Here is a 13,098-nt window from a genome sequence, read left to right on the forward strand (position 1 = left end):
ATTTATCCAAATATTAGTGGAGGGGTGTGTGCACATATTTGGGACTTTTAACCATGTTTGGATAAGGAAAAGCCAATTCAATTCTACCTCATGCACTCGTTTTATTTCTTCAAAAATGATTACTGTTATTTGTAGTATTAAAAGTCTGCTAAGAAAAAAATATAATGGTTGAATAGCATGATAAAAAACACCAAATTAATAGAACATAAACGTCTGACTGGAACAAGCAAGAATCAGGAAGATGGACATTACAAAGACAAAAAAATCAAAATGAAAGAGTAAAATTTAGGGACTACGGTAACAAATAACAACTACAAGCAGAGTAAAAACATCAACATATGTCTTTTATGTGTTATAGCCTTTTATCACAGCTATCAGGTAATGTAGTTTGAAAATTCCCATCATCCCTCTATGAAAACTTAATCAGATGAAAACAGCCAGAGAGGCTTTTATCCATCATCAGTTAAAAGCTCCAATGATTTGCGCCTATTTTCTGATTGCCACCTTTTACCTCCGTGAGCCCGTTGTGTTCATTGCCCGTGACAAATTTACTTCAAAGGAAGCCTCCATCATGACCCATTTTCCCATCCCGCAACAGCTGTGCTTCTGTCCAATAAGGCACAAAGCTCGGATTCCCCCATGTATGAAGAGCTGGTGTGGCAAATGGCGAGCACATACTGGAGTACAGAGACAGCCACATGAGGAGGTACAGAAGGTAATCATTCAAAATATGGGTCATATTATCTACTTGAAGATTACATAAAGAGACAATGAATTCACTTATTACAGTTAAGAAAGAACAAGCCACAAGTATTGTGCACAGAGTAGCTGAGATACATGTAAAGGGGGTAAAAACAGTCTAGAGAAAGGTACACTGAAAGATAGGGAAGGAAAACACAGCAGCTATTGCTCTTATATGCACTGGTTCACTTTGCTTTTCATAACCAGGTGTGATAGATGACTCATGCTGCTTTTTCTCCCATCTATCCTGCAGAACACTCAAGGTCCATTCACAAATGAACAAAGAAGTAAAGCACACTAATTGAAAACCTTCAACTGAGCTCTGCGTGGTTACTTTAAGTCAAATCAGCATTGGAAGAAAAACTGAACTTAATAAATTACAAAATGAGTTAGTAATTGTTGTGACAGATGAAGGAAAGCCATGGCTTCCAAGCAATTAAACGTTCACTCCCACTACACTGGGTTTGAGAGCAATAATATCCAACATACAGTGCCTTGCGAAAGTACTCGGCCCCCTTCAACTGGTCAACCTCTTGCCACATTTCAGGCTTCAAACATAAAGATATAAAATTCTAATTTTTTGTGAAGAATCAACAACAAGTGGGACACAATCGTGAAGTGGAATGAAATTCATTGGATGTGTCAAACCTTTTTAACAAATAAAAAACTGAAAAATGGGGCGTGCAATATTATTCGGCCCCCTTGCGTTAATACTTTGTAGCGCCACCCTTTGCTGCAATTACAGTTGCAAGTCGCTTGGGGTATGTCTCTATCAGTTTTGCACATCGAGAGACTGAAATTCTTGCTCATTCTTCCTTGCAAAACAGCTGGAGCTCAGTGAGGTTGGATGGAGAGCGTTCGTGAACCGCAGCCTTCAGCTCTTTGCACAGATTCTCAATTGGATTTAGGTCTGGACTTTGACTTGGCCATTCCAACACCTGGATATGTTTATTTGTGAACCATTCCATTGTAGATTTGGCTTTATGTTTTGGATCATTGTCTTGTTGGAAGATAAATCTCCGCCCCAGTCTCAGGTCTCTTGCAGACTCCAACAGGTTTTCTTCCAGAATGGTCCTGTATTTGGCCCCATCCATCTTCCCATCAATTTTGACCATCTTCCCTGTCCCTCCTGACGAACAGCAGGCCCAAACCATGATGCTGCCACCACCATGTTTGACAGTGGGGATGGTGTGTTCAGGGTGATGAGCTGTGTTGCTTTTATGCCAAACATATCGTTTTGCATTGTGGTCAAACATTTCGATTTTGGTTTCATCTGACCAGAGCACCTTCTTCCACATGTTTGGTGTGTCTCCCAGGTGGCTTGTGCCAAACTTTAAACGAGACTTTTTATGGATATCTTTGAGAAATGGCTTTCTTCTTGCCACTCTTCCATAAAGGCCAGATTTGTGGAGTGTACGACTGATTGTTGTCCTATGGACAGACTCTCCCACCTCAGCTGTAGATCTCTGCAGTTCATCCAGAGTGATCATGGGCCTCTTGGCTGCATCTCTGATCAGTCTTCTCCTTGTTCGAGATGAAAGTTTAGAGGGACGGCCGGGTCTTGGTAGATTTGCAGTGGTCTGATACTCCTTCCATTTCAATATGTTAGCTTGCACAGTGCTCCTTGGGATGTTTAAAGCTTGGGAAATCTTTTTGTATCCAAATCCAGCTTTAAACTTCTCCACAACAGTATTTTGGACCTGCCTGGTGTGTTCCTTGGTCTTCATGATGCTCTCTGTGCTTTGAACAGAACCCTGAGACTATCACAGAGCAGGTGCATTTACAGGTCCTTCTCAAAATATTAGCATATTGTGATAAAGTTCATTATTTTCCATAATGTCATGATGAAAATTTAACATTCATATATTTTAGATTCATTGCACACTAACTGAAATATTTCAGGTCTTTTATTGTCTTAATACAGATGATTTTGGCATACAGCTCATGAAAACCCAAAATTCCTATCTCACAAAATTAGCATATTTCATTCGACCAATAAAAGAAAAGTGTTTTTAATACAAAAAACGTCAACCTTCAAATAATCATGTACAGTTATGCACTCAATACTTGGTCGGGAATCCTTTGGCAGAAATGACTGCTTCAATGCGGCGTGGCATGGAGGCAATCAGCCTGTGGCACTGCTGAGGTCTTATGGAGGCCCAGGATGCTTCGATAGCGGCCTTTAGCTCATCCAGAGTGTTGGGTCTTGAGTCTCTCAACGTTCTCTTCACAATATCCCACAGATTCTCTATGGGGTTCAGGTCAGGAGAGTTGGCAGGCCAATTGAGCACAGTGATACCATGGTCAGTAAACCATTTACCAGTGGTTTTGGCACTGTGAGCAGGTGCCAGGTCGTGCTGAAAAATGAAATCTTCATCTCCATAAAGCTTTTCAGCAGATGGAAGCATGAAGTGCTCCAAAATCTCCTGATAGCTAGCTGCATTGACCCTGCCCTTGATAAAACACAGTGGACCAACACCAGCAGCTGACACGGCACCCCAGACCATCACTGACTGTGGGTACTTGACACTGGACTTCTGGCATTTCCTTCTCCCCAGTCTTCCTCCAGACTCTGGCACCTTGATTTCCGAATGACATGCAGAATTTGCTTTCATCCGAAAAAAGTACTTTGGACCACTGAGCAACAGTCCAGTGCTGCTTCTCTGTAGCCCAGGTCAGGCGCTTCTGCCGCTGTTTCTGGTTCAAAAGTGGCTTGACCTGGGGAATGCGGCACCTGTAGCCCATTTCCTGCGCACGCCTGTGCACGGTGGCTCTGGATGTTTCTACTCCAGACTCAGTCCACTGCTTCCGCAGGTCCCCCGAGGTCTGGAATCGGCCCTTCTCCACAATCTTCCTCAGGGTCCGGTCACCTCTTCTTGTTGTGCAGCGTTTTCTGCCACACCTTTTCCTTCCCACAGACTTCCCACTGAGATGCCTTGATACAGCACTCTGGGAACAGCCTATTCATTCAGAAATATCTTTCTGTGTCTTACCCTCTTGCTTGAGGGTGTCAATAGTGGCCTTCTGGACAGCAGTCAGGTCGACAGTCTTACCCATGATTGGGGTTTTGAGTGATGAACCAGGCTGGGAGTTTTAAAGGCCTCAGGAATCTTTTACAGGTGTTTAGAGTTAACTCGTTGATTCAGATGATTAGGTTCATAGCTCGTTTAGAGACCCTTTTAATGATATGCTAATTTTGTGAGATAGGAATTTTGGGTTTTCATGAGCTGTATGCCAAAATCATCCGTATTAAGACAATAAAAGACCTGAAATATTTCAGTTAGTGTGCAAAGAATCTAAAATATATGAATGTCAAATTTTCATCATGACATTATGGAAAATAATGAACTTTATCACAATATGCTAATATTTTGAGAAGGACCTGTATACGGACACTTGATTACACACAGGTGGATTCTATTTATCATCATCAGTCATTTGGGACAACATTGGATCATTCAGAGATCCTCACTGAACTTCTGGAGTGAGTTTGCTGCACTGAAAGTAAAAGGGCTGAATAATATTGCACGCCCCACTTTTCAGTTTTTTATTCGTTAAAAAAGTTTGACACATCCAATAAATTTAATTCCACTTCACGATTGTGTCCCACTTGTTGTTGATTCTTCACAAAAAATTTGAATTTTATATCTTTATGTTTGAAGCCTGAAATGTGGCAAGAGGTTGACCAGTTCAAGGGGGCCGAGTACTTTTGCAAGGCACTGTATGTATCTTAAGAAAGATGGTTAAAAACCTGCAAGAGTTGTTGGAGTTACAGTGGCTGAAAAGGTATTCATACCCTTTGAGCTTTTCCAGATTTTGTCCCTTTAAATTTTATGTAGATTTTATGTGATAGACCAACAGAATGTAGTGCATAATTGTTTTTATTTTTTTTAAACAAAAATAAATTTGAAATGTGGGGTGTATTGGTGCTCAGATGCCCTTGAGTCCATGTCTCTGTCAGCTTTGCACAGCTGCAACATTTTTTGCCAATTCTTCCTTGCAAAAAGAGCTCAAGCTCAGCTGGATGTAGATGATTTGTGAACATCGATTTCCAAGTCTGGACATAGATTCTCCATTGCATTTAGGACTGGACTATAACTAGGCCACTGAACTACTCCATTGTAGCTCTAGCGGCATGTATGCTTCAGCTTCCTGCTTAAAGCTCAAGCTCCTGACTCTGGATTATATTTTTGGGGTATTAGAGGAAAAAGGTGCTGAAAATACATGGCATTTGTGTTTGTAATATAACAAAAAGTGGAAAAACAGCTCTTTGGGTTATAAATACTTTTGAAAAGCATTGTAACTGCGGGATTGCCAATTAAAACCCATTCAAGTAACGTGAAGAAACAAAATGAAGAAATTACAGTACATGTGAGGAATGAGAAAAAATCCTTTGATAGAAGCATGTTACTCCTAACTTCACGGATATATATTCACTGCAGAGAAGAAAGTGGCTACGATAGTCTGCATCTCTCAAAAGAAAGCCACAAATAAGTAGAACGGGACCTACTTTGAAAGAACTTGCTTTTATTAAGTTAGAAATGTGAAGCACTACATTTTTATGAACAGGCATATGCCACCAGTCAGACAATGCATGCTCCAGCAACAAACAAAAAACAGGCAATCACTGTGGGGAGAGCAGCATGTTTCCTTACCTTGTGCCATTTCTATGATGCTCATTTGGCTCTCTGAAGGAAACAGGATTTTTGGTGGCTTGTCTGTCAGGGGAGCTGTGAAAGAACAAGCAGAATGGAGCACACATTAAAATCCTCATCGCTCTCCCCAGTGGACTGTAGGAGTATGATTTATTCATTAAAGACCACATTAAGGCCTGCATTAAAATGAGAACAAATAAAATATTATATTTAAACGGTGGACAGACAAAAGGGGATAAATTACAAGGATTCTGAATTAGCAATTCAAAGCCTTAAACATCAAAGTCCAAAGCAGCTGCAGCAGCACTACTCAGCAGTAATCCAATTCGCTCATTGTGTAAGTGATGATGCTATGGCTTGGACTTGGATGTAATGCAAATGGAGCTGTATTTACATTAAGAGTATAATGTCTTAGACTGGAAATTTGGGAAAGATCCGACTTTCCAACTAGTAATAATACAAGAGAATCCAAGAAGAGGGGCACAGTTGCTTTAAAACATTTCTTTTTTAAGTGCACAAACAAATTAGACAGCTGCTGAGAGACGAAGCAGGCACTCAGAAAGAGAAAATAAAAGTGGAGAGGACTGTTTTTTTTAATTTACACTGGAAATGGGAACAACCTCAGAACTGGGCATGCTGATTCCCAACATTGTACTCTTGCTGGCAAATAAATGTACTCATTTTTGAAATATTTTAATGTGAAATGTATTCATCACAATTTAAAGTAATTAACTGCAAAATCATACAGAAATATCTGAATCTTCATTTAATTATTTCATGGTTCCTTATCTGCAGCGCACTAAACCCCCCACCCGACTTTAGTGGGTAATGGTGACAGTGGGACTCAACATTTTGGTTTAAATCAATATTAATATTTGAGTATTTGTTTGCAATTCAGTTATTTTTTCCATTTTATTGAATTGTGGCATTTTTGGACCTCCATACCCAGCTTCAGGGTATCATTGACTCTGAACAGGATACATTTTTTGAATCCAAGTTAAAACAGTGTGTCATCACGCTTGCTCTGTCGATTCCAATTAAAACTGAGAAGAGCAAGGCTTCCCGTTTTTTTTATAAGAACAGTCATGCCTGGAGACGTATTACAAATACTCTGCAGAGCCTCTCTTCAATTCTAATGTGGAGGCTAGATTGGATTTGCAGAGTTCGCTCCATGAGTTGAAGGTGAAATCCCAACCCTGGAAGGTAATCAAAGTTCTGGTGTTTTTAACAAGCTCTGAGGGTTGGTTCTTGGCATGGTTTCATTTGGAAATTAAAGGTAAAAAAAAGTGGAAGAAGCCTGTTTAACTCTAATAAAAATACTGCCCTTCATTCAAACCAAGGGCATGTGGCTGATGTGTTAGTCAGTGGGATTCCATCAAGCTGGAAGGCATGTAAACTCATATCCACACAAGAGAAACAAATTCAAGACGCATTAGCAAAACTGGCTGGTCTTCAACGACAAAACCATAATTCTGTGGTGGGTTATTGTGTGTGGGAGTGGGCAGGCTTCTCGCTGGGGGGACCAAAGCACATCTAGTCTGACCTGCTTCCTAACGTGCAAACATCATAATCACAGACGCACACATTCCCACGCACATAAACACTGGAAAAGCCTGAAGTTGGTTGCCGCCTGAGAGAACATCTTTAAAGTGTCCCTCACAGGCTGTGTGATACGCTCTTGCTGTGATCACATGATGATGGATGGAGGGATGGAGTAATAAAGCAAAAAAAAAAAGAGACCTTGTTCTCTCCCATTAACTCCCCCATCACCTTTTCTCCCCGCACCTGTCGATGTGCTGCTTACTGTGCGTCTTTGTAGCTCTGTCTGTCTGGTTCAGTCGCCTCTCAGGGCTGAGATGGAAGGAAGATGAAATAGTGGTAGAGGAATAGAGGAAGGAGGGAGGAAGGGAGAGGGTTGTGGTCCTCTGTTCACACCTCATTAAGGACCACTTCAGCAGACATAGATTAAGAGGGGAAAGCATATGTGTATGTGTATGTGTGTATGTGTATGTGTGTGTGTGTGTGTGTGTATGCGTCTGCGAGCTTGAGATCATTAAAGAAGAAATGCAGTGTACTCACTGCATATTTCCACTGCAGCAAATAAATGAAAGCAGTTTTCCAGCAACTTGAGAGGCAAACCTTGTTAGTCACAGATGATGCAGAAGAAAAGTATTTTCTCTCCTCGAGCCAACCATGTTAGAGCTTCAACTATTAGAAAACCAGTTTATTTCACTCTAAAAAAAAACAACCAGAATTGTTTGAAAATAGAATTGAACATAAGTTTGACTCCAGGGTTACTAATTCATTCATCAACCGTCCTCCACCTATCTGAGCTTAGGTAAAAGATGTCACAGGATCGCAAGGAAACGTAGATTCAACAAGCTGCCTCAAACATTCGTCAGAGATTTTGCTTCATAATGTTATAATAGCATCACATGATGTAAATCTCCTTTTCCACCACATCCCAAAGCTTATCTACTGGATTTAGATCTGGTGAGAGTGGAGACCGTTGGAGTACAGTGAACTTGCTGCTATCTTAAAGACACCAGTCTGAGATGATTTGAGCTTTGTGACAAGGTGCATTATCCTGCAGGCTGTAGCCGTGGGAAGATGGGTACACTGTGATCAAGAAGGGGTGGCCAAGGTCCACAAAAAGGCTCAAGGAGGCTGTGATGTTTAAACAACACTCAACTAGTACTAAGGGGCCAAAAGTGTGCCAAAAAAAAAATATCGCCCACACTATTAAACCACCACCTGCACCCTGAACCATTGGTACAAAGCAGGAAACTAACAAAGGAGATCAAAGCAGCCAAGAGAAGCTACAGTAAGAAGCTTGAGAACAGCCATTCTACTGGTGATGCTTCAGCTGTATGGACTGGTCTGAGAAACCTGACTGCCTACAGGAGCCCCCCCACCCATCCTGAACAGAACCCTCGCCTGGCGAACCGTCTGAATGGCTTCTACTGCAGACATGACAGGAAGCCGTTCACACCTCAAACCATCTCCTCCACATCCCATTCAGGAACAAATTCCTCCCATAAAGTAACCAACCCCCTACCTTCAGATCCTCTGCCTGCACTAAAGATCTCTGAGGAAGAGGTAAACAGGCTCTTTCAGCGCATGAAAACAAAGAAAGCTGGAGGACCTGATAACGTCTCCCCATCATGCCTGAAAGCCTGTGCAAATCAACTCGCTCCGATCTTCACAAAGATCTTCAACAAGTCACTGGAGACGTGTGAGGTCCCCTCCTGCCTCAAACGATCCACCATCATCCCGGTTCCCAAGAAACCCACCATCGTAGGATTAAATGACTACAGGCCTGTAGCCCTGATGTCTGTGGTCATGAAATCCTTTGAGAGGCTGGTGTTGAAGCACCTGAAAGACATCACAGGCCCCCTGCAGTTTGCTTACCGAGCAAACAGGTCGGCAGATGATGCTGTTAACTTAGGTCTACACTTCATCCTGCAACACCTCGACCGTCCAGGGACGTATGCCAGGATCCTGTTTGTAGACTTCAGCTCGGCCTTCAACACCATCATACCAGACATCCTCCACCAGAAGCTCACAAAGCTCAACGTCCCGGCCTCCACCTGTCAGTGGATCAACAGCTTCCTGATGGACAGACAGCAGCAGGTGAGACTGGGGAGCATCTTCTCCCGAACCAGATCGATAAGTACTGGTGCCCCCCAGGGATGGGTTCTATCCCCATTCCTCTTCTCCCTCTATACAAATGATTGCACCTCATCGGACTCGTCCATGAAACTCCTGAGGTTTGCAGACGACACCACTGTCATTGGTCTGATCCAGGACGGTGATGAGTCTGCATACAGACAGCAGGTGGATCGGCTGGTACACTGGTGCAGTCAAAACTACCTTGAACTCAACCCACTCAAGACTGTGGAAATGGTGGTGGACTTTCGGAGAACACCACCCCCATACACCCCCCTCACCATCCTCAACAACACTGTATCGGCCGTGGACCACTTCAGGTTCTTAGGAACCACCATCTCTGAGGACCTGAGATGGTCTTCACACATAGACACTGTTCGGAAGAAGGCCCAGCAGAGACTGTACTTCCTGAGGAAACTCAAGAAGTTCAACCTTCCACAGGAGCTGCTGGTCATCTTCTACACTGCCATCATTCAATCTGTCCTGTCTTCATCCATCTCAGTGTGGTTTGGCTCATCCACAAAACAGGACAGGTCCAGACTGCAACAAATAATCAGGACTGCAGAGAGACCTTCCTTCCATCCAGGACTTATACAGGTCTAGGGTCAGAAAAATAGCTGCTAAAATCTCCGCAGAACCCACACACCCTGCACATAAACTGTTTAGAGTTTTACCTTCAGGCCGCCACTACAGAGCACTGTTTACTAAAACCAGCCACCACAGAGACAGTTTCTTCCCCCAGGCTGTTTCTCTGATGAACATTCAATAGAGTACCAAACAACAGCATACATATGTTGCAAATGCACTTTTTTATTTATACATGTGTAAATTTGTATATTGTATATATGTATATTCTTTAATGCAAAAAACAAAACTCAGAGAACAAAGTGTACCGGAGTCAAATTCCTTGTTTGTATGGCAATAAAGCTGATTCTGATTCTGAAAGACCAATGCTTTCCAGATGATTACATCAAATTCTGATTCTGATATCTCAATGCTGCAGCTGAAATTATGGCTCATTAGACCAAACAATCTTTAGTTGTCCACTTTTGGTAAGCCTTGATGTCTTCAGCTTAAAGGTTTTACACATTGTACTTTTAGAGACTGTATTCCACACACCGTATAATAAGTAGTTATTTGAGCTACTGTTGCTGTTATATCATCTTAATCCAGTTTGCCCATTTTCCTCTGATCTCTGACACCAACAAGCCCTTTTAGAGTACACAACGGTGTGGTATTTTATTTCTCAGACCATTCTCCGTATATACAAGAGATCGTCATGTGTGAAACCTCTAGTAGATCAACAGTTCCTGAAATATTAACACCAGTCCCTCTTGCAGTTTCAACCTTCCCACTTCCAAAGTCACCTAAATCCTATTTCTTCTCCATTCTGAGGTTTGGTTTGATCTTTGGCAAGTTGTTTTTATCACATCATATTTAGAGGCCTAAATGCATTCAGTTACCACCAAGGGATTGACTGATTTACCATTTGCATTAAACAATTGAACATGTCTACCTAACAAAGTGGCCAGAGAGTCCTTGCAGCAATTTCTGGGTCTGCCTCTGGGTTTCTTCCCTGTGAAAATGTCTCAACAAAAAAATCCAAAGGGAGTTGCCTGAAGCACCTTAAATGACCCCTTTTCCTGGAAGCACAAAAACTGTAAATTTCTTGTGTCTCGAAGCTGAAGCTACTGGCTTGAAGGCTCCAACAGAAACACACCATCTCCAAAAAGCAAAGATGGGTCTCTAAGTTTCACAAACAACTTCTCCATGACTAGGCCTTGAAATCCTGTCCACGACTACCAGAAACACAATGAGGGACAACATTGGTGGGGTCCAACCCACACTGAGAACAAGCTTGACTAGATAACTGCAATCAGTGAATTAAACAGTTTAAATGTATTTGTTGAGAAGTAATTTCTAACATAGTGTAAAGAACAATAACCTAAAGTTAGCATTAGTGATGTTTTCAAGAGGTCCATTTGAGCTTGGATCATGAATGCAAGCAAACCCTGGTAACTCAGTCATATTCTGAGATTCATATAAAAAATGTGGATTTAGACTTTTAGCTATTGTTGATCATAAGAAAAAAGACTTTCAGTCATCTGAACTTATTACCTCTGGTTGTCAAGAGGCAGAAACACACCACTGCTAACTCACAGCATTATTCTGCCCTGCAACACATTTTTAATGTGCTGCTCTATTTCTAGCCTTACTGCTCCTAAAAAAACAACAATAAGTTTTTCTCTCAAAAGAGGAAGGAGTAAAACAATGGTTGAAGAGAACCGTCATTAAGTGTTCGTCAAAGGAGAAATCAAGTTTCAAGAACTGGGTATCTACATAAGACTTTAAGCTATTGTCTTCATTGTGTTAGGGATATTCTTTAGTAAAGGTTACAGCAGAAAATATAAAAGCAAAACATCCATCCTTATGGTCTGATGGCATAATTTGTTTTCTAATAAAGAAAAACAATTCTGTTTCATATAAGTCTCTAATTACACAGAGGCAGTATGATCACAATTCCAACATGTTTTGAACAAACTACTTAAAGTTTTGGAAATGTATTTTACAGTGTATAAATGTTTAGCTGATGGAAACATTGGTGGAATTAACATCTTGGGGGTAGGGATTCACAAAACAACAGTTTTCTTCTTTAGTGTTTTCCATTGATTATATTTCTGCACTGGATTCAAAGCAGGCTGCACCAAATAGTTTTGTAGAAGTGAAGAATTTGCACCTTGTTTTTCATCGGGTTGGAGTTGTCTTCCTTTCAGCTAAAAGCAGAGCTGATGCACAGTTGATCAAAGAGGCCGAATAATATTAATACATCATATACTTAATAAATTACAAAGGAAAATATCCATTCATTTTAGCTGATTTACTCAAAGGTAAAAAGCATTGATTGAGGTTAAAAATGTATCTGATTGTGAACTTATTACTAATAGTGTATAATGTACAAAAAACGAGACTTTGGATTCTACTGCGGGTTGTAAATGCAAACATTTCTGTCCGAATTCATAGCAATTGTCTTTTCATGTGATTTGTGAGTTTTCCTTTTAAATGCATGGAGAATTGGCTCATTCAAATGTGGTGAACATATGCCAATGCAGAGAGAAACTATTTGCTTGACTAAGCTGTTTTAGGAGCTGATCTTCCTTTGTGTGGCGTTTGAAAATTACAACGACCCACAAAGTCTGGTTTGCAAACATTTAGCAGATGCAAATTCCATGCGAAAATCTGTGTACATTTAAATGGAAAAGACTGCCCACTTATTACTGTAAATAAAACAAAATTCATGTAAAAACAAGTTAAGCTCTTTTATAATTTGATATTTAAAACATGAGTTGTGAACCAGCCTGACTAAGACCAAATACATCAGCAGATAAGCCACTAAAGGGAAAAGTTAGGAGTTAAAATGTTAGATGAGTTGGCATGATTGTCTACAGACTGGGCTGAAGCTAGCAGAGTTTTACAGCTCTGCAGCTGTCAGGGGATGTTAGAGTTTTAGAAAAGGAACAAAGTTTCCTGGCAGAAGAGATGAATGGACACTATCAGGGAGCAATGCTTTAATGAACTGCAGGAGTTAACTACTTAGCACAGGAAACTACATGCCATATTTACTATGTTGCATCTGGAAGTCCATAAAATTTTGAGAGGCATTAAAGTACTTGCAAAGTATTATTGTGCACCTGTCTTTTTTCATGGCCTAATAAAGGGGTCAACTGTGTGGAAAATACAGCTATGAATAGTTAATGTGACCTCAGCAAAGCCAGAAGTGCTTTCACCTCCATATGTAAGCAGCAGACATTTCCTTCAGCAGAGCAGGTTCACACACAGTAATGGCCGAACAAAGTTACTGCTTGTCAGATAAACATGTTCCTGTGAATGAGGATGGTGTAAGCTGCCACTGATGTTTCTGTGGGGGGTGTTTTTAATTTTATAGCTGTGGTAAAATGACTTTCAGCTGTTTCCCAGAAACATCTGCCTGAGGGCTGCAGGTGAAATGGAGCAGAGTCAGAATGAACACATTCCC

The 13,098-nt window shown here is 41.1% G+C and overlaps 1 protein-coding gene across 3 annotated transcripts in view; it reads right to left on the reverse strand.

The window, feature by feature from the left end:
* LOC124861661 (interleukin-1 receptor accessory protein-like 1) overlaps positions 1 to 13,098 on the reverse strand; it is a 445,259-nt gene that overhangs the window by 147,328 nt on the left and 284,833 nt on the right. For all 3 annotated transcript variants that reach the window (XM_047355550.1, XM_047355548.1, XM_047355549.1), the window contains one exon: positions 5,397 to 5,471. In XM_047355550.1, the coding sequence (XP_047211506.1) occupies positions 5,397 to 5,471 (75 nt within the window). The remainder of the gene's footprint in view (positions 1 to 5,396; positions 5,472 to 13,098) is intronic.

This window comes from Girardinichthys multiradiatus, chromosome 24 (assembly GCF_021462225.1).
Source record: "Girardinichthys multiradiatus isolate DD_20200921_A chromosome 24, DD_fGirMul_XY1, whole genome shotgun sequence".
NCBI classification, from domain to species: Eukaryota; Metazoa; Chordata; class Actinopteri; order Cyprinodontiformes; family Goodeidae; genus Girardinichthys; species Girardinichthys multiradiatus.